Here is a 23,101-nt window from a genome sequence, read left to right as displayed (position 1 = left end):
GTGTCCTGGCAGAGCACACCCATGAAATGCACAGCTTTCCCATCTCTGTGTTACAGCACACTGACGCCGTGCTGTGGGTTCCATCTGCAGAGCCGATCCCTGCGAGTACTTTGAGCTGTGATGTTAAACACAAGAGCTTGATAAACTGGGGGTCATTATCCTGATCCCAACTTTTAGGGCACTGATGAGTAAACTACGCTTTGGCCAGCAGCTTAATTGCCAGCAGCAGCACCGCTTCCTATGACATAGGCAGTGCTTTGTGCCACCTGCTTCAAGTCCACCCCTGAAAAGAACTTACATTTGCTAAACAAGTATTTAGAAGAGCACTGTGTGCCAGATCTGATGAGTGCCAGCGTTGTTTGTTTAACTGTGCTGGTTAAGGTGTACTCATCAAAACTGCTGCAAGGTTACAGGCCGTGTTAACAGCACGCCAGGGTTCATAATTAACCAACTGAGCCACGTGATGAAGGTTTGTATTTCAAGGAGAAACAGCAGTGAGCACAGAGGGCAGAATCCCAGCAGAGCTCTGGTTTTCCCCCTTTGCACCCCAAAACAGGGGTGTAGAACCTGCAGTGGAAATAACACAGGAGGGAATGCATTCCGTACTGTCAGTTTTTAATCCTGCATGGGCCAGGCTGTGGCTTTTGTTTGGAAGAACCCAGAATTATTGCAACAAATGACCTCTGCGTGTTTTTTTTGCTGTGGTCAAAAGCCAAATTACGCCGTTGTGATGTGGTGACCCGATGGAAATGGCAGCGTGGGTTTTCTGAGCCCTGCCCTCAGCGTGGGGCTGCCTGCTTGTTTTCATGTGCGTGCTCTCCCCTTGTTGCAGTAGGCATCCTCAGCATGAATAAATGATGCTGAGTGGGTAATCACAGTGACCCACATCCAGCAGCAGCCCTTGGGTTGTGTGGCCGGAGCCTGGTGGATCCCAGCCCAGTTTCCAGGCTTTCAGAAGCCATGTGGCCATGGTGAATCCCTGCTGGCACCCTGCTGGCAGGCTCAGCTGAGAGCCCATAAGCTGTGTGGGCAGGAAAGCCGTCTCCCTCTTTATTTACAGAGGTTATCCTTCAATATCCAGCTTGAAACGCTGCCCACCGTGCCCATGAGGTGCTTGGGAAGCTTGCCCAAACCTACCTGATATGTGTGCAAACAAGGCAAGCCTCGCTTCCCAGGTCTGCACGTACCCAGTGACACCGAGTCAGTAAATTTCCCACTGGTGACAAGGCTCAAACATATTGGGAGTGTTTACTCCTCGTGTGTGTGCTCAGCTGCTGGGAGGGGAGGAGGAAGGAGAAAGAGCATCTGTGCATGGGCCGGGAGGTTGGCACAGGGCGAAGCGCTGCTCTGGAACGCACTATTTTTAGGCAGGAGCAGTTGGGGGGGGGGGGGAGGAGGGGGGTGGAAGGGCAGGGCTGGGTGATGGGCTGGGATGGTAGCTGGCAGTGCAAAGCTGGGGGCTGGCAGAGCTTTGGTGTGCTTGCACAGCTCTGGCTGGGTGCAGGCTGGTGGGTCGGGCGGGCGGCGCTGCTCGCCGGCTTGGAAAGCAGGCCAGCGCCAGGGGGAAGCAAAAGCAGGAGGGCTGGGGTTTTATTTATAGCTTCCTGGCGTTGCTTGGCACTATTGTTGGCCTCCGGGCTCCTTCCGAAGCGTGCAGAGTCCTTCTTGTTGCTGTGGGTGCAGTGAGGCCCCGGTGGGGCTGGGAGTGCTTTGTGCAGCTGCAGTGCCAGGGCTGAATCGTCTGCGTCCCCATGGGGAGGGCAGGCAGCAGAGCAGGGCTGCAGGGGCAGAGCAGCAGGGCTGGGGGTTGTAAGGGTGCTTGGAAGGGAGGATGGGGGTGCCCAAATTGGGGCTGAACCCAAAAAGGAGCTGAGCTCAGATTGGGGTTGAGCCCAAATTGAGGCTTCCCACAGAGTTTTGGAGTACATGACATGCAGAGTGTGATTTAACCGCACGCGTTGCAGGGCAGCTGCTGCACTGAGCTGCTGCAGAACAGCTTTATCCCGAGTCCTTCCACCTGATGGCTGTCAGGTCGCATCCTGCACCGGTGCTGAATGCTCACTGCACAGCACAGTGTGTGAGCTCTGAGCTGCAAGTGCTCTGCATGGCATTCAGTGCCCCCACCCAGAGCAGAGCAGCGCTGCTCGCTTGGGCTTTAGATGAGCACAAAGTGAGGAGCACCACACTGAGCCCCTCGGCTTCAGCTTGACAACAGAGCTGGGCTTTGGGCTCCTGAGCCCTGCTGGGAGGCAGCCTGGTGTTTGTGAAGCATCTTATTCTCTGCAGGACAAGGGAAGATTGTGCTGTGGGACTGCAGGCCAGCACCAAGATCCCCCGCCCCTCTAATGATACCAACTCCAGCATTTCCTTCTGTCCTGAAAATGAGAGATTTCCAAGCTTTGGATATGCCAGACGTTAGAAAAAAGATCCCCATTTGTTTCCTTGGGGTTGGTGGTGCCGTGTGTGTGCTCTGCTCTGTGGGAGCCTTTGCAGGGTTTGGTTAAAAAGAGATAGAAAGAAGGGAAGAAAGGAACAAAACAATAGCTAAACACCAAGAAAATGCTGGAGTTGAATGAAGTGCAGATGTTCTGTCACCTATATTGTCTGCTGGAAATGCACAGAAAAATAAATGACTATGCTCCATGGAATGTAATTTGTCCCACCAGGAGTGAATGGGAGCACAGAAACATTGCAAGATATTAAGGCATAAACTCCTGGAGCAGAGACACTCATCCAGTGCTGCTCTTAATGAGCAGAGATGCTCCTCCAGTGCTGTTCTTACCAAACTCCTGGAACCCATGAGCAAAATTAAGGGACTGAACGTGGGAGGTGGTTATGAGTGGGGAAAATCCCTGTCCTGGAGACTTGCAGTGATGCAGGAAGCAGAGGCAGAGATGGGAGCAAAGGAACTCAACCTGCAGCTGTGCCCCAGGGCTGGGGATGGAGCAGTTCTGCACAATCCTGACACACAGAGAGCTCCCAAACTGCTTCCCTCACTGCAGGGTGGGAGCCAGGACCGCGGCTGTGTTGCCTCCTCCTCTCTGCAGCCCCCAGACCCATTGGATTTTTGTGTTTGCCTTTGGGTTCGTGATGGAGGCCCATCTGAAGCGCTTGGAGCTTTGCTTCCATGCAGGCAGTGAAATGCAAAGCCGATGCTTTTTTCCACTTGGGAAGGTGTGCTGAACCTCAGTTTGCTCTAATTTAGCAGAGGGGCCTTGTTTGATAGCATCCTTGACTGCTTCCTGGGGCTGTTTGCAGTGCAGGTGGGGGATATAGGAGGGGGTTTGGTGCCCCTCTGCCCAGTGCCTTCCTCCTCACTGCTGCTGCCATGGCTGTGGCCCAGAACCTGGTCTCCTCCTCCTCTTCCTCTGGGCAGGGAGTTCAGAGAGCCTGGGAGAGAGGAAGGGAACAGCAGAACCCACTTGGCTCTTCCCAGCTCCTGGCTCTGCCCACCCTCCTTCCCTGCCTCATCTACTTTTAATGATCCCATTGCCAGTGTCCAGCAGATTAGAAGAGGGGGCTCTGGGAAGGGGAGCCGGCAATGGGGGGAGCAGGAGGAACAGTGCACAACCCTTGTTGGCAGCAAGAGCTCCTGTTTCATTCCTTCTCCGCTGGTTGAGCTCGAAGGGAGATTGTGTGGCTGGCATTGCCTTGGCTTGGCTGTGCTCCCCCCCCCTACTATGGCCTGCCCTGCACCATGCCCACATACCAAGCTCCAGCTGCTCAGCCCTGCATGGGGAGAGCTTATATTCCACAAAGTTTGTTGCTGGGTACAGGTTTGTGCTCTCTGCATGCCCACCTACTGCAGGGAGCACCCAGCAGCTGCAAGGTAGGGCTCAGCTTTAGCTTGCAAAGATGGGCTGTGGGCAGTGAGAGGTTTCCTGCACACGGTGCATCCTCTTTTTCTCCTCCTCCTCCTCCTCCCCCTATGGGTTCTGCTTCATAGCATAGCCATGCAGGTCTGGAAAGTTTCCTGGAAAGGTTTCCAGAGGAGCTCTGGGGAGCGCAGGGCACAGCAGAGCTGGGTGCAGAGCAGGCGCTCGAGAGGCAGGGGATGGTGCTGCTGCCCTCTGCTCCTCCTGCCCTCCCTTCTTTGCACCCTGTGGTTCTGGCAGGAAGTATTTGGAGCCTTCCAGTTCCTGGAGGGAACCCACAGCTGCTGGGGGAGGCCTGGGTTGCCTTAGTGCATATGAGCATGCAGCCAGGAGGAACCGAGATTGTTCCTGTCCCGGTGCCTTTGTGGGCATCACCATCCCACCAGCACCTCGCTCTGCCCACCTGCCGAGCCATGGCACTAATTACCAGGCCCATTTAACACGAGGCACTGCATTGCTCTGCTCCTCATAGGGCTGCAGTGGCGGAGCACGAAGGCTGCTCTCTGCAGGGCAGATCTGCAGTTTGTGTGCAGTTGCTCAGCACATGGAGAGAGGACCAGATCTTCAAAAGAGCTCCGTGCCCAGCGTTTATTATTTTGGAGAACGTGATGGTTTATTCAAGCATCTGAATGGGAACTGAGGCGTTCCAGAAATCTGGTCCCTATTGTGCAGGCAGGGCTCTTGCTGAATATGTACATATGTATGCACTCCTACAGAGAAGCAGAGCGCTGCTCAGTTGGCTGTTGCAGACTTTACCAGCAGTGAGGGGAGGCTGTTCAGCCAGGAGACAGGCAGCATTTTGGAGCTGGAGGATGTGAATTTGGCTGTTACCATCACTGTGATACTGTGGGAGGTTTCATGGCTCGCAGGCAGGACGTTCCTCTCCTTCCCCACGTGGCTGTGTGTAGGTGTGTAGGCTCAGTGCTTTGGCTCTCTCTTGTCCCATCCTGACTGTGAATGTGAAGTTAAATGATTCCAGCACTGGCTGGCTGGTACTGACAGCATCATGCTGTATTCCCCCCTCTTGCACCTTCAAGGCTGAAATGCATTTGGGGGTCTGAAAGTGAGGGGATGAGTTCTGTGTTGTAAGGAGGTGTGCGGCTCCTGCCTTCATTTCCACGGCTCTTGCAGTGTGTCCTGGTTTGAGAGCACTCATCCGGGTGGGATTGGGGTCCCCAGCTCCTCTTTCTGAATGTTGCTGTGACTTCCTGTGAAGTCACTGGGAGTTCTCTCATCCCGTGCACCCTCACTTCCCAAGTTGTAGAATGAGATACAGATATTGAAAAACTTTCTTGAGCTCATCAGCACTCTGCTGTGTGCTGTCAAGTGAATGCAAATGGTTGCTGCTGCATCCCATCCCTGCCATAGTGTGCTGGCAATGGTAGCCCCAAGGCTCTGAGTGCAGGAGGAAGCAATCTCCATCTTCTGGAAAGTCCCTCCCATGTGATTGCTGTGTTCTGAACACATTCTTGAGGTGAGGATTCGGCTCCTGGGGTAAAACAGGCATGTGGGGGAGTGGGACCCTGCTTAGAGCCCATTCTCCAGATGATAGAAGCAGGGTGGGCAGGACTCGGTGTTTCTCAGCCCGTGATTTTTCCTTGGTTTGTGATTTGAAGAGTCCCATCTTTCAGGGATTTTAATGAGACAAAGAAGCGGGATGGAGGAATGAATCTGAATAGTCTGCCTGCAGTTCGATGGGCCCAGAGCAGCTGTTCTCTGCTGGGAGGGGAGGTGGGGAGGTGGGGAGGGTCTCTGGGTTGGCATCTCCGCTGTGTGAGCTCTTAACCTGTGCAACGTGTGCTGAGGTCAGGATCCTCCCAATGGCTGCACAGGGTGGATCTGAGAAACCTTCCAAGAAGGTAAGAGAGTGAGGTTAAGGGGCACAGAGCCCCAGTTGGGGAAATAGCAAAAAGGAAAGCTCAGGTTTCTTGAAATCAGGCAGAGCTTGTTAAATCCTTCCCTATCTTCTTGAGAGCATGAACTGATTCGGGGGCTTCTGTTGATATTCTGCGCTCCAGATGTTGGCTGCAGCTGGAGCAGGGATGGTGGGACACTCCCAAGCTGGGATGTGGGGGAAGGGACTTTGGGCTCTTGTGGATGGGTGGGGAAGGAAAGAGGAATATGAATGTATGGTTGTAAATCCACCCCTACACACCCTCCTTTCTTTTCCCTTACAACCGCTATTCTCAGCAGAGGAAAAATAAGCCTTCCAGTGCTCTCTGATTTCTTTTGCAGAGTCGTAAGGACAAAGAAAGACCCAAACAGAAGCACAAAAAACGTCCAGAATCTCCCACCAGCCTTCCAACACCCACGGTGCCCATCGCTGCAGAAAAGGTACTGAGCCCAGAAAGGGGTGAGAGAGGGAGGGAGGGGGAACCCGCGCTCCTATAGGAGGTGGGATGGAGGATGCAGAGGGGCAGAGAAAGAGCTTTTTGTCCGTTGTTTGTGATTCCTGATTCGTTCTCACTCTGCTCCCACCTCGGGGATTTGGCACAGCAGCTGCCTGGGTGTCTGTCAGCACTGACAGTGCAGTGATGGAGCTGCAAGCGCCCGCCTGTTCTGCAGCAGATGTTCAGATTTAAAGCTCTCGCAGAACAGATAAATATCCATGATTTGGCCTTTCCTGTAAACAGCTGAGGCAGGTAGGTAAGCGAGGCAAGGCTTAGGGGAGGAGCTGCTCTCCTTTGTTAGTCTGGGTCCTTCTGGGGTAGGATTGAAGAGGATTTGCTGTGTGGGGCCAAGCCTGGAGCAGGGAGGAGATGCAGGAGAGAGCTGAGATGGCACAGCCAGTCTGAAGGGGCCTCAGGCTGGGAGACACAGCTGGATGGAAGGAAGAAACAGCTTCTGAGCTTCAGTCACTCCTGGTTTCTCTGTACTCGTATCAAGGAGCTCAGCTCTGGCTTTGGGGGAGCAGCAGATTCACCCAGTTAACAGAGCTGTTGGGAACTGACGGCCTAAGAAGATTATTTTCAAGCTAAACTGGAATCCAAAACCTGACTTCTGGGCAGCTGAAGTGGTGGCACACGATTACCCACTGTCTCCTCAAAGCCCTGCCAGACTTTACAAACAAGGATGGGAAGGTGAACTCAGTTTGACAGGCAGCTTGCAACTCTGGAAGCTAAAATGCAGCTTGATCCTGATGACTGTAGCCGTGCTTGAGTGACAGCATTTTGGTGTTACTGTAATTCCTCATAACAGAGTGCATTTCCCTTGCTTTTTTATTTCTTTTGTGTGTGTGCAAAGTTTCTCAAAGCATTGTTCAAATTCTGCTACCCAAAGCACCCAGTCTGGATCCAATGCTGCAAAGCCTGTGTGAGGCGTTCTGGATGCTTGCACCAATGCAGCATGGCAGTCCTTATGTAAGACCTTGAGACACGCTGATGCAATACATCCAAACAGGTTTTCTCTTTGGAGCCCACGCCATCTTTGTCCTTCTTTAAGTCTTGGATAGCACTGCTCACCCCAGCAGAGTGCATTGGGGTACATGCAGCAAGCAAGAAGCTGGCACTGCTGGTGTCACAGTGCAGAAGAGCACAGTGGGGATTCCCACTTCCCCATTTCCTCAGGCAGCCTGGCCTCTGCTGCCCATCTTTCTTCAATTTTGCAGTGCAGATTTATTCCTCCGTTCCAATTCTCACCTGCTGCGTTGTCCACCCCGTGTTCCCCTCTTGAACCACTTAGCTGTGAAGATGCTTTGATGTGGTTTCAGTCTTCCTCTTGAAATCAGTCGTGTTACACCTCTGGCTTCTGCCAGAGTTCTGAACCTCTCACTGAAGTGCTTCCCTGTGTCATTTAGGAGTCTGAATACCATTCATATCTGTTGCTTGGGCCCAGCCAAGCTCCTGTGCTGTCACTGCCTCTCTCTGCTTCGGGCTGTGAGCACACTGAAGCACAGAAGTGACCTCAGCTCTCGTGTACACTGGAAACTGAGAGTGTGAACTTCCAGCGTGGAAATGATTCTTCATGACACCTCTGAGCCCTTCCCCTGCCTCCAGCATATGTCCTTGTGCAGTGTGGATGGCATTGCCCTCAGAGAGGGGCAGATCCTGGGGCGTGAGAGCATCCTTATGAGAGCATGAAACCCCCCCCCGAGGTGCTCGTGGAGGGGCTTGGGGATGCTTTTGCAGTGGGATGGGTTGTAAGGAATGGATCTATGGGGTGCAGTCACTCATGGTCATGCTGGTTGCTTGCAGCTCCTGCAGACTTTTGGGGGAGCACGAGACAGGCAGGAACCACCCCTCCCTTCTGTGTAATGCTCTGTGGCTGTGTTAGTTTCTAGCTGTTTCATGTGGCCCATCCAAACCTTCGAAAACACTGCCAGCTCGTTATGCTTTGGAAAAGCCTCTTGGAAAGATGGTATCCGCAGAGTGAGCTCAGGGCAGAGGACGGTTTCTTGCCAGCACAGTGGCTCACCAGCAAACCTTTGCTCTGCCAAGCAGCAGTCTCGGCTCTCAGGGTCGGTCTGTGTAGCTGGGGCTCCGTGCTGGCTGCATGGGTTAGCAGGCACAGCAAGCAGCACGCTGCAAGCCCTCACCTTCCCCCTGCAAACCCCCCTGGGGAGCCGTCCTGCCGCTCTCTGTTGCACTTGCAGTAAATCTGCAGGCTTGCAAGCCACCCCAGCTGCCTCCTTCTGCCAGCTGCAGCCATCACGATCACTTGTTGACACACACACACATGCTACGTGTTTGGAGCTGCAACATCTGGCTTTCTCTGGGGTTTGTAATGGAAGTGGCGGATGCTGGGGGCTCCCCGCACCCACGCGGCCATCAGGTGCTGGAGGAGGTTGAGGGGGTGGTCCTGAGGTTTTGCAGTGTGATTTAAGCTCTGGGGGTCTGCCAGCAGGCCTGGAGCTGACAGATGTTGGGAACCTCCGCACCGTGCCTTGCTCAGGCAGATCCAGTAGCTGGGATGGGGCAGGGGTTGTTCTGGTTCCCCTCTGCTCGTCAAAGTGCATCTCAGCATTAGATGTTTGCAGAGAGCCTTTCAGCATCCCTCATCCTGACACGGGTATGAATTTCCCAGAGGCATCAGGGAGCAAAAAATACAGCCTTCAGCCCATCTCCATCGTGCCTATAAGGAGCACAGCACGGTGCTGGCTGTGAGCAGCTCGGGCACTGATGCTGCAGCTCATCCAGGCGCCGCAGCCCAGAGCTCCCAATAGAGATGTGTTTGACCTCTGCTGAGCAATCTGGTTTGGAAGGGCAGCTGATGCACGCAGCCTGCTCCAACACGTCGCATCTCCTGCTCTCAGTGCATTGTTCCTTGTTTGCATCCTCCCTGCTTCTCCTCGCCAGTAGTTTAATCCAGGGCAAAGCAGCTCTGCGTTTTCCACGCTGCACAGCCTCCCCCCACCCCCTTCTGCCTTCCGTCAGTGGTTCCCTCTAGGAGCTCGTCCCTCCAATCAGAAAGCAAAGAGATGCTCTTCTGATTTCCCATCAATAAATTAATGAATGAAGAGCGCTCGGGTGCTGCACAGTGTCACAGAGAGGCCAGCAAACAGGTACAGCCCCACGGGGGGCAGCGAGCGCCGGGGGGAGGAGGTGAATGCATGCCTGTGCAGTGTGGCTGGAGCAGGGGTTCCCCTCCTGTCACCTCCAGCTGGGGCAGCAGGTTTGTCCTGCTGATGTTTTTCCCTCTCGGATGCTTAAAACAGCTCCTCAAAATGGAACTGCTGCCTCATTTTGAAAGGGTGCTCTCGCTTCCTCCGTGCTTCTCTGTTGGTTTTTGGTGTTGTTCCCCCCCCCCCCTCTGCTGCATGCTCTCCCCCGTGTGCACCTGTTTGCAAAGCACACAAACCAGTGGTGTGTCTACACGTAAATGCTGGAGGAAAGGCGATGGTGCAGAGGTTGGGGCTTCTGTTTCTATGCAATGCAAGCAGCTGGCATGCAGGCTTTTCTCCAGCCCTGCTTCCTCCAGCTGGAGGATCTCCTTCATTAGGGATGCGGTGGGATGGCAGCCCTCGTTACTGTTATTAATATTGGCACTCCCCATTGGGTCACGGCTGTGTTGCACTTGGCAATCCATGTGTGTGTCCTGGAAGGCTGCAGTGCCACACAGAGCTCCTTGGGGCAAAGCAGAGAGGAAACAGAGGCGCAGAGGGGGGGAAGGGATTGAATTTGGGGGCTCAGGCCCTTGCCCTGTGCGCAGGCTCTGTGTGGTGAGGGGTTCCTGGTGACGCCATGCAGATCCGTTTGGCAAATGCTGTGCAGGACATGTGATAAAATCCTGCTCCCCAAATGTGGGGGGGGGTCCATCAGAGCAGCCTATGGGTCCAAGCAACCCTGCAGGTGGGTTTCTGCCCTCACCGCTGCCCCCTCAGCCTCTCTCCCCTTCCTTTTTCTTTTCTTTCTTTTTTTTTTTTTGCCTTTAATTTTGCAATTAAGATTTATTTCCCAGCTCAGATTTCCCCCCTCCCACCCTGCAGTAATTCACTGCTTGCCCTGCACTCCCTTCCTGACGCTCCCCATTTAGAACATGTCCTCTCATGCGGTTTCCCTCTGCCCTTCTGTGGCCTCGTGCACCTTGTGTGAAGCTCCACAGAGGTAAATTTATGGGGCTGGGGGGGGGGGGGGGATGCGGGGCTTTGCATTTGTGCTGAGGCATGAGCCATCTCGTTGCTGTGACTTCCCATAGCCCCCAGACACCTCTCTCCTTTCCCCCCCCCTCGAGGCAGATGTGGAAAGTCAGAAAGATTTTCGTGCTCCCTCTGAGGTCGTAAATCAGGAAGGCTTAATCTCCTACATCCAGGAGTCTGTGATGAGAAAATACAGATCCCCCCCTTCTCCCCCCCACCCTAATTTCCACCACTCCCTTCCTCCTGTCTTTCATATTCCCGGCACATCTGGTGCGCGTTAGGCAGCCAGCTGTTGCATTGTGCAGAGTGATGAAACCATGTGGGAGGAATGGGGAAAGGTTTCTATCTGGGCACTGAAGGAGCATCGCCAGCCCTTTTTGCTTTAGCTCTCCCTGGGAAGAGGTCACCTGGAATCAATGCCAGGAAGGTATTGTGCTTCTCTGTGTCTTCCTTCTATCTGCTGCCATTACAAAATAAAGGGCGTTTGCACTGATGTGCAGCTGTTGCGTTTGGGGCTGTGGCCATCAGGTTGGAGCAACATCTAATATCCATTTGCTTGCAGAAATACCTTGCAAGAAGTGATCTTTGCTGCTGTTTTGGCTTTGAAGTGATGTGAAGGTGAAGCTGTCACCTCCCAGTGTGGCTGCCCAGAGGGATCTGGTTTTCCATCCATTCCACCCCCCCTTGCTCAGCTCCCACACTTCTCTCTCTCTCACTCCAAGCTCCTGGATTTCCCAGCATCTGCCCGGCCTCTTCACCCCCTGCTTCCCTGTCTCCTGCAGGCTTACAGGGGGTTTGGGCAGCATCTGTTGTTAGATGGTCAGATGTTGTGCAAACTATGTGCTGCAGTAGAGGTGGAGCTCCCTGGAACGGCAGCAAGAGGTGGTGTGAAACTCATTGCAACTCCCATTGCAGCAGCAGGACGGCCAGGTTCTTGCAGGTGAAGTGACCTCGTGCAGAGAGCAGCACACCTGAGGGATGCAGCTGAGATGTGCATTTGAATTGCAGCCAGTTTCAGGTTGTGTTTGGACTGAATAACCCTCTGAGTGTGGGTGCTTCGCTGCGGTGCCTGTGCTGTCGGTGCCCTGTTTCCTTTCCTGCAGTTAGATGGGATGAGCGTAATCCCCGAGTTACAAAGACTGGTGCCACCAAGGAGCAGCAGAGAGGGATGCTGTTGTTCTCCTGGGGGTAACGTGAGCTGGCCTTGGCTCTGCGGGCAGAGAGAGCAATTACTTCTCTTAAGGGGAAATTGGTAAAAAGAGCCCCTGCTGTGGCCACATCTGGTTCAAGTGAGTCACCTCCGTGTTTGCTGCTTGCCAGGGCTCCACCAGCCACCATGAGGGGAGCAAAGAGACCTCAGAGGTCGGGAGATCAGAGGTGAAAGGCAAGAAGTCCTCGAGTCATGGCAGCAGCCACAAGGGGAAGAAGACGGGGAGCGGGAAGAACTCGGCTGGGTTCAGCTCTGCATCTTCCAGCAGCACCTTCCAGCCTGCAGGTAAGGGGTGAAGGAGGAGTGAGGGTGAAGGGGGGACTGGCGGTGATGGTTTGCTTTGATTCTCGTTGGTATCTCTGTATCAGTTCAGCAGGGCATCAGTTCAGAGCCCGTGCTTTGTGACTGATTGCACTTGAACCCCTTGGAGCAGAAGGGGGAAGGTGTCGTTGCCCCTTGCTCTGTGCATGAGGGGAATAACTGTGTCTGATGCTGCAGCCCTGCTCCTGCGTGCGCCTTCTGCACCGCAAGGGAAAGCAGATCCAGATGTCTGAGCAGAGGGAGGAGGAAAGGGATGCTTGCTCAGGCAATGTGGGCAGCACCTGCCTCCGCCTCCATAGGTGGGACTGTCTGCAGCAGTGCTGTAAGGAGTGCTGGGGGAGAGGCCTGAGCCACGACCTGATAGCTCCATACCCCAGAGCTTTGAGTTGATACCTAACAGGGCTCCCATCTGCTCAAATTTTTTATTATTATTATTATTTTTTTGAGCTGTTGCCAGAACTGCTTGCAGGTTTCATCCCCTGGGACTCTGGTTGGGGCTGGAAGAAAGGTGATGGCACAGGGGAGCAAACACATGTGGGTTTGGGTGGGGTGAAGCCACTGCTGTGCACCTCTGGTGCTTTCTAGAGAGCATCAGAGCAGCTGGGCTGGGCTGGAAGGTGGCAGAGATGTCTGTCAGCTCGGTGAGCAGCCTGTGACCAAGGAGCTGCCCTCTGACCGTGCTCTCATTGCACCGTGGGCTGTGTTATTGCCACCACAAGCCTTCCTATGTCTGCTTCCCTTCTTCCTCCCCCAGGCACCTCCTGCAGCTCCTTGCAATGCTCCCAGGATTTCATGGCGTTCCCCAAGCTAGAGCAGGACGACGAGAAGTACCGCAAGCCCGTCTCCTCCTCTTCGTCTTCCCACTGCTCCCCGCTGTATGAAGGCCAGAAGGGGGACATCTTTGAGCAGAAGGTGATCTTCTCAGGCTTCGGGTCCATCATGCGCTTTTCCACCTCTGCTGTGAGCCAGCCGAGGGGCCGCGATGCTTCCCCTGTGGATTACAAAGCCTCAAACCCCATCGGTGGCCCTTCAGCAACGGGCAGCGCTGCCACAAGCAGCAGCCACAAGCGTATGCCATCCCTCAGCATGGAAGAGGGAGAGGTGCTGAAGGAAAAGAAGCACAAAGGCAGCAAGAAAAACAAGCACGGGCCTGGCAGGCCAAAAGGGGGCAAAAGCAAAGAGATGTTGGGTGCCCAGCTGGCTGGGTCCACGTCGACATCCTCATCGCCGTTCTCTGGAGGTTCTCTCGTCAGCTCCAGCATCAGCAACTCTTCGCGGCCCTTCAGCCACACGGGGAACCTGCCCAGCCTCAGCTTGGAGTCCCCGCTGCTGAGTTCAGGTATGTTTCCCCCCCGAGGGCTCCAGGTGTGCTCCTCCCAGCCCTGCTCCTTTCAGCATCACATCTGTCTGGTGCCTGAACCTGCCTCTGCACACTGTCCGGTCCCCATCCATCACTCCCAGGAGCTCTAAGAACCCACCTCCAGTCTTCTGTTCCCATCCTGGTCCCCATGGTTCCCATCTTCATCTGCATGCTTGTTGGAACTGGGCTCATTTCAAGCCTGTCTTGCTCAAGTGCTGGAAAACCTCAGCGAGTCAAAGCTTCCTTTCTAAAGCGATGCAGACAGGGATATTCCCAGGCCAAATTGGAGCAACCGCCATCTGACCCCAAATGAGGGATTCTCAGGAGTGGTTCAAGCTTAACCCTTCTTTAAAAAGCAAAACCTTTCATCCTGCTGTGGCCACATCCACATAGGGTTGGAGGATGGGCACACCGTTAATGCTGCAGAGAGGCTGTCAGCTGCCCCTGGCCTGGGAAGCCAAATCCTGAGCCCTGATCTGGCTTGGGAGGGGTGAGAGCAGCGGGATGTGCGGCAGGAAGGGGTTAAGGCAGCATGCAGGGGAGGAGCCTGCAGCTCCAGGCTGAGGTTTGACACTGTTCTGGCAGCAGAACTTGTCATCGGTCTATTGTGGGTTGTTTGCAGATGCTCCAATTTAGGTCAGATTGCAAAGGGGGGGGGGGGGTTTAATTCTGCTGCATGCACCCGGGAGCTGCGGCCCATTTGTTTGCATTGCCTGAGAGCCGAGAGGAACTGCAAGAATCATTGCAGCCTCCTCCACCATTACAACCTGAGGCCAATCTTTTTCTTTTTTTTTTCCCCTCTCCCCCTGGAACAACAAAGGAACGTTTCAGAGAGGAAGAGGCTGCCAGGGCCTGCCCTCTCCCTGCTCATTCTCCCATTCTTCTGCAGAGGGATGTTGGCAGAACCAGCGCTGGGCTGTGTGCCTGTGCAGCAGCTCCTTCCTCGTCCCTCCTCGTCCCCCCTAACCCATTCCTCTGTCCCTCTCCCTCCTCAGTCCCTGAGGGTGGAAGGGATCAGGTTAACTCAGCAGCAGTGCTGTCCCTTGGCTGTGGGTCTCCCTTCTGTCACCCACATGTGGCTTTGGTGAGTCACTCAGCGCTGCTGTTCCTCAGTCCGACTGTATTGGGGTGCAGCAGGCAAATGAGGAGGGAAGGCTGGAAAACTTTGACACCTTTTGACAGGGCTGTCATTGCTCTGGGCCACGAGATGCTGAGGTGTTCATCCCACGTGGTCCTCCTGCAGTGCCACCCTCCCTTGCAGCGATGCGCCCTGCAGCGCACCAGCAGCCCCCAGGCCTTGCTTCTGCTGGGAGCCTGCCTCTCCAACACGTTTCCTCCCCTCGCAGGGATCTACACCAGTAACAAGGACCCTATTTCCCACGGGGGTGGAGTGCTCAGGGCTGTTTGCAGCACACCCCTCTCCTCCAGCCTTCTGGCACACCAGGGCACCGCTTCCATCCCGCCGCTCAACCGCTCTCCTTTCGCGAGCACCATCCCCACCTCCTCCTCTTCCTCCGTCTCCACCACGCAGGTAAGAGCCCTGGGAGCAGGGTGGGCTGTTGTTCAGGTGGGCACTGCACTGAGCAGGGCTGGTTTGTGGGCACAGAGGAGCTGCTTTTTCCCTTCCTTTGCTTTGGAAGGGAGCTGCCAGCTGCACCTTCCTTTGGCATCACTTAAAAGATGCAGACGGAGAAAGTTGCAGGCAGTTTGGCATCACAGCAACAAAGTTCCCTTGTCTGATTTACTTTAGTCTGGAGACTACGCTGTTCTGTTGGGTTTTTATACCTGAAAGATTGCAGAAGCTGCATAACCCTGAATCTGTTGTTGCTACAGCTCAGGATATCACTCAATGCACACAACAAACCGTGTGTCCAGGGCCCCCTGAGGATGCTTACAGCCACCTTGGGGTGAGAGGAATTGCAGCCCGATGGCTCATTACCTCCACTGCCAGTACAAGGAGCACAGCTCAGGTGGCAGAGGTGTGTGCTGTGCCCCTGCTGCTCACCACCAGTGCCAGCCCTCCGGCACGGGGAGCTCAGTGGGAGGCATCTCAGCTGGGTGGGCTGCACGTGTGCCAGCGCACAGAGCCCCGTCCTTTGTTGGGAGCTGGTGCTGAGAGGTGTTTTACAGGGAGGAGAGAGTTAGTTTTACAGCTGCAGTGTTACTCAGCCTGTTCAGACCTCTTGGCACGGAGATGGGGCTGGGAAGATTTTCAGCTGTCTGCTGGGACTTCCAGGGAGATATTTTTAACACTCTCTCTCATGACCGAGCCGAGTTCAAGAAGTAATCTCTCCCTTTCCCTCCCTCCTTTCTCTCCCTCCCCACCCTCCCACCTCCCATTGCCATGCAGGTGTTCTCTCTGGCAGGTTCCACGTTCAGCCTCCCCTCCTCACATATTTTTGGAAGCCCCCTCACATCTGGGCTGTCCATCAACCCGCTCTTAAATCAGTCGGAAAGCAGCCGGGCAGGTACGTGAATCAGAAGGTATGTGAGCCTGGGCTCCTGGAGGGATCTCCCTGGAGGAGTCAAGAGAACAGCATCCATAGTTGTCCATCTGCCCCCCCCCCCGCTTGCTCCCACCCCACAGATGTGGCATACAGAGCCAGCAAAGAGGCACGGTGGCTTTTCCCCCTGTTTGCCCCCATCCAGCCCTGTAGGAACAACATTTGCTGCTCTGTGATGCGCGTCCCTGGAATTGCAAGAATGGAAATCTTTCCCTCCTTCCACACCCCAAAGATTTCCTTCTCCCAAAGATTTGGTGCCTTTTCACCAACTGAAGCTGGGCAAACCCGCTGAAGAACTGTTCTGAGCTTTTGCATATTCAAAATCCTCTGAAGGGCCTTTTTGTTGTTGTTTAAAACACTCTTAATTTTCATCTTCCAGTCCTGTTTTGAGTTACTTTCTGCTCTTCCCCTTTGGCTTTCTCATGAAATGCAGCAGAATCTGCTGTTTTCCACTTCCAAACACGAACGTGCCAAGCACCGAATTGCTTACAACTGCTCATTTTTTCCCACCAAGGCAAATCCATTTTTCTTGGAAAGCTGCCTGGTTCATAAGCAGGAAACTTGAAGCATCGTAAGGCTTTTTTTTCCTTCTTTTTTCCGAGCAGAACCAGCCTGCCTTTCAGTTTGCTCTGTAGTTCAGCAAAAGCAGTTAGCAGCGCTCGTGCTTAGCCCAGAAATGCTGGCAGCTCAGCATGTTGGATGCTGAACCCGTGGAGGTAAAGCTCTGCCCAGCATCACGTGGAACAACGAGAGCTCAGAATGGCACAGAGCTCAGTAGGGATCACCCTGAGCTCTCTGGTTAATCCACGGTGCCCTTATTTGCCTTAACCAGCGTGCATGCCTGCATGTAAAGCAGGAGGGAACACGTGTGTTCACGTGTGAGCCTCTGGAAGTTGCCTGTGTGTTGTCTGCGTGTCTCTGTGTGTTGCTGGCAGTGTTGTGTCTGCATGAGTGCAATGGGAAGGGAAGCGCACTGCTGACACCAGTGGGGTCAGGGCTGCAGGAGCTGCGAGCCAGGAGTGCTCACCTGGAATGGAGGAGGGAAGGGGATGATTCCAAGAGTTATTCCTCCCCCGTGGCCATCAGCGAGAGAGAGGAGAGCACCCCGCTGCCACTTCTCTGGGCCGTTATTGTGGTGAGGTGCTGACAGCAGGAGGAAGCAAATGGGCTTTCAGGAGCAGCCTTGTGGTTCAGGCGCGATGCAGAGGCTGAGCAGCCCGGCTTCAGCTCCAGCCCTGCGGCCGATGATGGATGAAGCAGGCAGGCAGAGCCGTCCCTGCTCAGTTTCCATCTCCAAAATTGCTCTTTTGGGTTGAGTGGGATCCTTCTGATTCCAGCCAGCCTTCAGAACAGCTCCTGTTGTTTGTCACCTTTAAAGGTTCTCTATCACCATCTCCTCTCTGCAGCAGCAGAGAGTCGGAGGCTCCGGGTCGGAGGCCATTAAGCCAAATTCCTTTCTTTTTTTTTTCCAGTGGGATTAATTAACATGCATTAAACCTCCGTTGCAGCCATTTTCACTTAAAACTGTGACGACTGCTTTAATCCCAAGTCGTTAACAAGGTGGCTGTGACGTTTTAAGTGTTCCTGCCTTGTCTTTCATACAGATTACCTTTCCTGGGAGTGTCTGTGTAGACAGATCCCCTGCAGACATAGCTTTCATTGCCCTGATATTCGAGTCCTTCACAACTTTAATGTGATGTAGGAAAACGGTGTTATCCTGTCTTACAGATGGAGGAACCGAAAAAACTGTTATCCCTGATGCAGGTTGATACCAGAGTGCCTTTGGCAATGCAAAAAGTCTGATTCCTATCTTCCCACTCCCTCAGCTCCTGTCTGGTTCATCCACCCACTGCTTGTCCTGGATCCTGCCTCACCACGATGACAGCCCAAATGCATTTATCTCCTGTGGCTGTTTTACAGCCTCTTTTTCATCCTTGTTGCCCTGCAAGGGGCTGCCTCTGTTTGATAACTCAGTTATCTCCCAGACTTGCAGCCAACAGAATGGTGTTGGCCAGGAGATAGCTGAGCGTGGAGCTTCAGAATCACATGTATGGACACGGCTGCAAGAAAACAAGACAGCAACAAGCAGACAGAGCTTGGCTGAGTGTTGGTCTGCTTGCATGTTAAACCTGTTGTGGCACAGCTGCATGCCATGGGATGTGGATGTGTTCTGAAGGGTTTAGGGGTGAAAATGATACTGAGATGAACTGCTGTGGTGGGACTGCTCCCAGGAGCTGAGGAAGGCTCCGTGCCTTCTGGCATCCCCCTAAATCCAGCCTTGTTGGCCTTGTTTCCACGTGTCCTTACACCAGCACATCGCTGCTGGCTGGGAGCAGTGGCTTCTCCCCATGTGGGCTGACCAGGTGTAGTTGATGGCTGAGAAAGCACCACCATATGGGCGAGGAGCTGAGGGCTGCTCTCATTCCTACAAGCCTTGCTCTTGTATTGCTGGTAACCAATGCCCTGCTCGGGGCATGGTGGTGTAAATCACAGTGCTTTGCAGTGCTCCCTGCGGGAGACTTCCTGGATTCCTGCACATGAGAAACGTCTCTTCTTGTGTGAGGAAGAGGAGGGGCAGCCAGATGTCGGGGTGGGCTGCCCTCACTACACCTGGGTTGCCCAGAGCAAGACTAGCATGTGCTGAGGGGCTGCAAACAGCAGATAAATCCTCCTCGTTCTCGGTGACTGTTTGGATAGGAGATGTCTCACACACGAGCACAGCAGCATCATAGGGGAGTGGGGCACTGGAACAGACTGCCAGAGAGCTGTGGGTGCCCCATCACTGAGGGGGGGGGCGCTAGGCAGCCTGAGCTGGGGAGGGTTGGGGGGAGCCCGATTAGGGCAGGGGTTGGAACTAAATGATCTTTAAGGCCACTTCCAACGGGAGCCGTCCTGTATGATGTGGAAAGGCTGGAGGACCGCAGCTGGCTTGGGGAAGGGATGCTGGAGGCTCAGAGAGCCGAGCGTGTCCGTGCCCGCGAATCATCCTCAGCAAAGCGAGCATCCTCAGCTCGGTGATCACAGCCTTCCTTCTACCCGGACAGCCGGGCAGCACCCAGCCGTGACCTTCCTTGGGTGACACTCGGGGACACGCAGCCCCTCCTCCGTCGCCTCCCCCCGGGGGCGGGGGCTTTGCGGGCGCTGCGTGACGCAAAGGTTCGGCCGGGCTGCTCGGTGCTCCCATCTAGCGGGGACAGCCCGGCTGCGGGCACCTGCAGCACCGAGCGCTTATGAACGGGGTGCCTCTCTGTGCTTCTCCCCATCCAGAGCCCGACCTGGAGGACTGCAGTTTCGGCTGCCGAGGGACTTCGCCCCAGGAGAGTCTCTCTTCCATGTGAGTGAGCTTCGGGTGCTCCGGGAGCCGTGGAGGAGATGGGGGCGGGGGGGGGGGGTGGGTGAGACGGGGTGGGGAAGGAAGGCTCGTGTCCTCCTCCTGGGGAAGGCGTGGGGCCGCTCCGGCAGCTGGGCAGGTAGAAACGAGGGATCTGCTCCTGAAGAAGGGATGAGAAGAGCAGAGCTGGGAGGGATGTGGAAGAGCTGCGGGGAGAAGGGAGGGGAGGAGCGCGGTGCAGATGAGGGGTTCTGACTGCATCCCCCCCCCCCCCTTCCCCGCAGGTCCCCCATCAGCAGCCTGCCGACCCTCTTTGACCAGACGGTGTCCTGCAGCAGCAGCGGGCAGCTGGAAAATGTCCCCCAGGCCACCCCCAACATCGAGCAGCTGCTGGAGAAGCAGGGCAATGGGGAAGCTGGCGTTAACAGTGAGTCACTGTGGGGGGGGGGGGGAAGGGGCTGCGGGAGGAGCGATCCTTGGGTGTGTTTTGGGGGGGTTTTGCCCTTAAAAAACGGAGCCAGGCTGGGGATGAAGCACTGACCTGTGGTGTGGGGAGGAGCTGGCAGTGGGGCTGCGTTCTGGGGGCCGACCTTCCCTTGCAGTGCTCTAATTGCAGCACCCCTGTGTGCTCCCCCTTCTCCTCTCCCCTCTGTCCCCCCATCTCCTCCCCGGATTCCATCCCTCCTCCCCCTATTCCGTTCCATTGCAGTTGTAGAGATGCTCAAAGCTCTGCACTCGCTGCAGAAGGAGAACCAGCGGCTCCAGGAGCAGATCATGACGCTGACAGCCAAGAAGGAACGTTTGCAGCTCCTCAACGTCCAGCTCTCTGTCCCTTTCCCGGTGGTGACCAGCAGCAACGGGCCTGGCAGCCAAACCCATTACATCCTGCCCAGCAACGGTGAGGGGCGGTGGGAAGCATCGCTCTGTGCCCCCTTATAGGAAATCCTGGGGTGGGTCGAGGCAGGGAGGATCTGACCCATTTATGTGGCTGCAGCCACTGGTGGCAGAGCCATTGCTGTGGCAACGTCAGGCTCCACCCCTGACTCTCTGTTCTCACTTCTTTCCTCCTTATAGTGTGCAACAATGATTCCCTGAGCATCAGCAAGAGCCCCCCCTGCAAGAACAGCTTTGGGATTGAGAACTCGCTCTCCACTTCCTCTGAGGTACATGGGGGTCACACGTCCCCCAGTCAGCTGGGAAGGGACTGGGGAGGGAGCAGAGCAGTGCAGTGCCAGTGCTCTGACTTGGTGTCCAGCTCACAAAGCCTCGTAGCCGAGGCCCAGAAACCAGGCTTCTTTCTCTGGAGTTGCTCATTCTCAGTGCTGAGGGTTGCTGAGCCTGCAGGCGAGAGGTGAGAGTGCTTCCAGGCTATTCCAACCACGCTGTTAGAGATCCTGCAAAGCACATCTGAGTTCTGGGACCTCTCTGAGCATACGCCTGCACTTGCACTCACAGCCCCCTTCCCACCTCCAGCTCCATCCCCCCCAGAGCTGAGCCAACCTTTCACAAGCTGCCCCAGTCCGATGCTCTTATGTCCGTTTCTCCCCCAGGACCCTCATTCAGGTTGCCCCAGCAGGAGCAGCTCTTCCCTGTCCTTCCACAGCACTCCTCCACCCCTGCCCATGCTGCAGCAGAGTCCTGCCTCGCTACCCCTTCCCGGGGTGCAGCAGGTGAATGGCCTGGCCAGGGTGGCAGGCAGCGGGCTGGGGGGTGGCACCACTGCCAGCCACAGCCTCTCCACGGTGCCCATGGTGGACGGCCTGATGGGGACCGTGGCAGGAGGTCAGCAGATGCCCATCAACGGGATCCTGGGGAATCTGAACGGAGCTCAGGCCGCCCAGCCTCCAAGCGCGCTGACGCAGGCGAGCGGCCCTCCGACCTTGCAGCTCTCCACCAGCCTGAGCAGGTGAGGACGGGGAGCTCGCGGGGACAGCCGGGCCCTTTCCAGCAGAGGTTTAGCACCGGGAGGGAGGGAGGGATCCTTGCACACGCAGGACCAAGGCGGGCTGTGCTGATGCTGGCCGCTCCGCTCCCTTGCAGCATGCCGAGCCTGAGTCCCCTGACAGAGCAGCAGCGGCACGTCTTGCACCAACACGAGCAGCAGCTCCAGCAGCTCCAGCAGCTCCTGACTTCTCAACCGCTTAATCCGGTAAGCGTGCCTGCTGGCACCTTCTGTCTGATGAACTTTTTAATGGGGAATGCCCTGGAGCTGGGATGGGAAGCGTTGTTCCCTCCTGCAGCCAAGCCTCCCTTGCGGCCATGTGCGTTCTCCCCATCTTGGTGCTGCTGCGGGTGGAGCGAGGAGGAAAGCTGCAGGCAGGAGGGTGTGGAGGGGGCAGATGGGGGTGTGGGCTTTGTTGTACAAAGGAGAAAAGTTTCATCTGGGTTTCCCACACCCTGAGGGTGTGAGAGCACAGCAAAGCTAAGCCAAGGTGAAAGCAGGAGCACTGTTACCTCCTCCTGCCGAGTGAATGCAAACCGTGTCTGCTCCTGCTGCAGATACACCAAGGCTCACAGGAGAGGAAGAACTCGCTGAAGGACACTGCTTGAGTGTAGAGGGAGATAAGCAGCAAACTGCTTAGTTGTGAGGCAGGCGAGCCTCAATGACATGGAGAACTGGATGTGGGGTCAGGAGGAGGGCTGGGCAGCTGCTCTGAGGGTCCGACCCCATCCTCCTGGGGGAAACAGCAGCAGGCAGCCGTGGGAAGGCTGCACAGATGGATGGTGAACAGAACCTGGAGTGTTTGAGAGCTGCATTCGCTCACCCTGCAGCCACTCCATGCTGCCCCTCGCTGCCGTGCGGTCACACAGGAGCGCTGACAGCTCCCGTCAATGAAGCTCTGCTCATTTATGTCTCCCATGAACTCGGCCCCCTGCTTTGCACAGATTTCTGGGTCAGGCTATTTATAACCAGGGAAAAAGCAAATTTCCAAAGGCTTCTCTTTGCAGCGGCTGATGTCACCGTGTCATCAGCTGCATCCCTATGGGCATGGAAACAAAGTCAGCTCTCAGCGCGCCGCATTGGTCGATGGTTGCTATAGTGACTTCTGCAGTTCAGTTGGGTGCCAGGGCATCCCTCCAGGCTCAGGTGTGCTGTGGTCCTCATCCCCAGAGCCCGGCTCACTCAGATCCACCCTGGGGTGCAGCAGAACGGGCTGGGAGGGGAAAGCAGCACCCAGCATAGATATCCAGGATAAGGAGTGCAGCAGATTTAAAATCCACGGATTGGTTATTTGGAAAGCACTTAGTGGATATGCGTGTCCACACTTCAGGAACTGATAGGGTCAGAGAGGCGATGAGCACAGGCTGCTAACGAATAAAACAAATGGTTCCTCTCTGTACCTGTAGGGATGTGATGAAGGGGATTTTGGCCTTATCCCCATCCACAGCGTGCTGATAAGGCTCCTGGCTTCTTTGCCTTAGGTGTCACTCCTTCTCGAGCCTTTTGTCCCTCCTTTGATGACTCTCCTCACCTTTCCCCGCAGGAGCAGCAGGCCCTGGTGTTCCAGATGATGCAGCAAATCCAGCAGAAGAGGGAGCTGCAGCGGCTGCAGATGACGAGCTCATCCCAGCTATCCATGAGCAGCCTCCTGGCAGCCACCTCCACCCCCCTCCTGCACTCCAGCACCAGCGCCCCGATGACCTCGGCCCCCCAGCAGCCCCCCAACAGCAGCTCCCTCATGGCCTCCCTCTCCCCCCAGCAGCTCAACCCTAGCAATGCCCTCCTGGCTCCACCACAGGCCACCCCACCGCTCAGCGCTCCTGGGAGCAGCCTCATGGCTTCGGGGACAGGCATCCCTCCCGTCCTCACAGCACAGACTAACCCGTTTCTCAACCTGCAGGCTGATGGCAACACCCCAAAAGGAACGGTGCGTATGCTGCTAGCGCTCCCCTAAACCCCACTGAGCTCCTGGTGCCGGGCGCCG

General features: G+C 55.5%; 1 protein-coding gene across 2 annotated transcripts in view; it reads left to right on the top strand.

The window, feature by feature from the left end:
* MLLT6 (MLLT6, PHD finger containing) overlaps window positions 1–23,101 on the top strand; it is a 37,120-nt gene that overhangs the window by 10,740 nt on the left and 3,279 nt on the right. For both annotated transcript variants that reach the window (XM_048926541.1, XM_048926540.1), the window contains exons 8-19: window positions 6,111–6,209; window positions 11,770–11,944; window positions 12,735–13,319; window positions 14,687–14,871; window positions 15,691–15,808; window positions 19,112–19,178; window positions 19,460–19,602; window positions 19,885–20,073; window positions 20,250–20,338; window positions 20,726–21,081; window positions 21,216–21,324; window positions 22,661–23,044. In XM_048926541.1, coding sequence (XP_048782498.1) covers window positions 6,111–6,209; window positions 11,770–11,944; window positions 12,735–13,319; window positions 14,687–14,871; window positions 15,691–15,808; window positions 19,112–19,178; window positions 19,460–19,602; window positions 19,885–20,073; window positions 20,250–20,338; window positions 20,726–21,081; window positions 21,216–21,324; window positions 22,661–23,044 — 2,499 coding nt within the window. The remainder of the gene's footprint in view (window positions 1–6,110; window positions 6,210–11,769; window positions 11,945–12,734; window positions 13,320–14,686; window positions 14,872–15,690; window positions 15,809–19,111; window positions 19,179–19,459; window positions 19,603–19,884; window positions 20,074–20,249; window positions 20,339–20,725; window positions 21,082–21,215; window positions 21,325–22,660; window positions 23,045–23,101) is intronic.

The sequence above is a fragment of the Lagopus muta genome, chromosome 25 (assembly GCF_023343835.1).
Source record: "Lagopus muta isolate bLagMut1 chromosome 25, bLagMut1 primary, whole genome shotgun sequence".
NCBI classification, from domain to species: Eukaryota; Metazoa; Chordata; class Aves; order Galliformes; family Phasianidae; genus Lagopus; species Lagopus muta.
The sequence above is the reverse complement of the archived record's forward strand: the minus strand, read 5'-3'. Positions and strand labels throughout refer to the sequence as shown.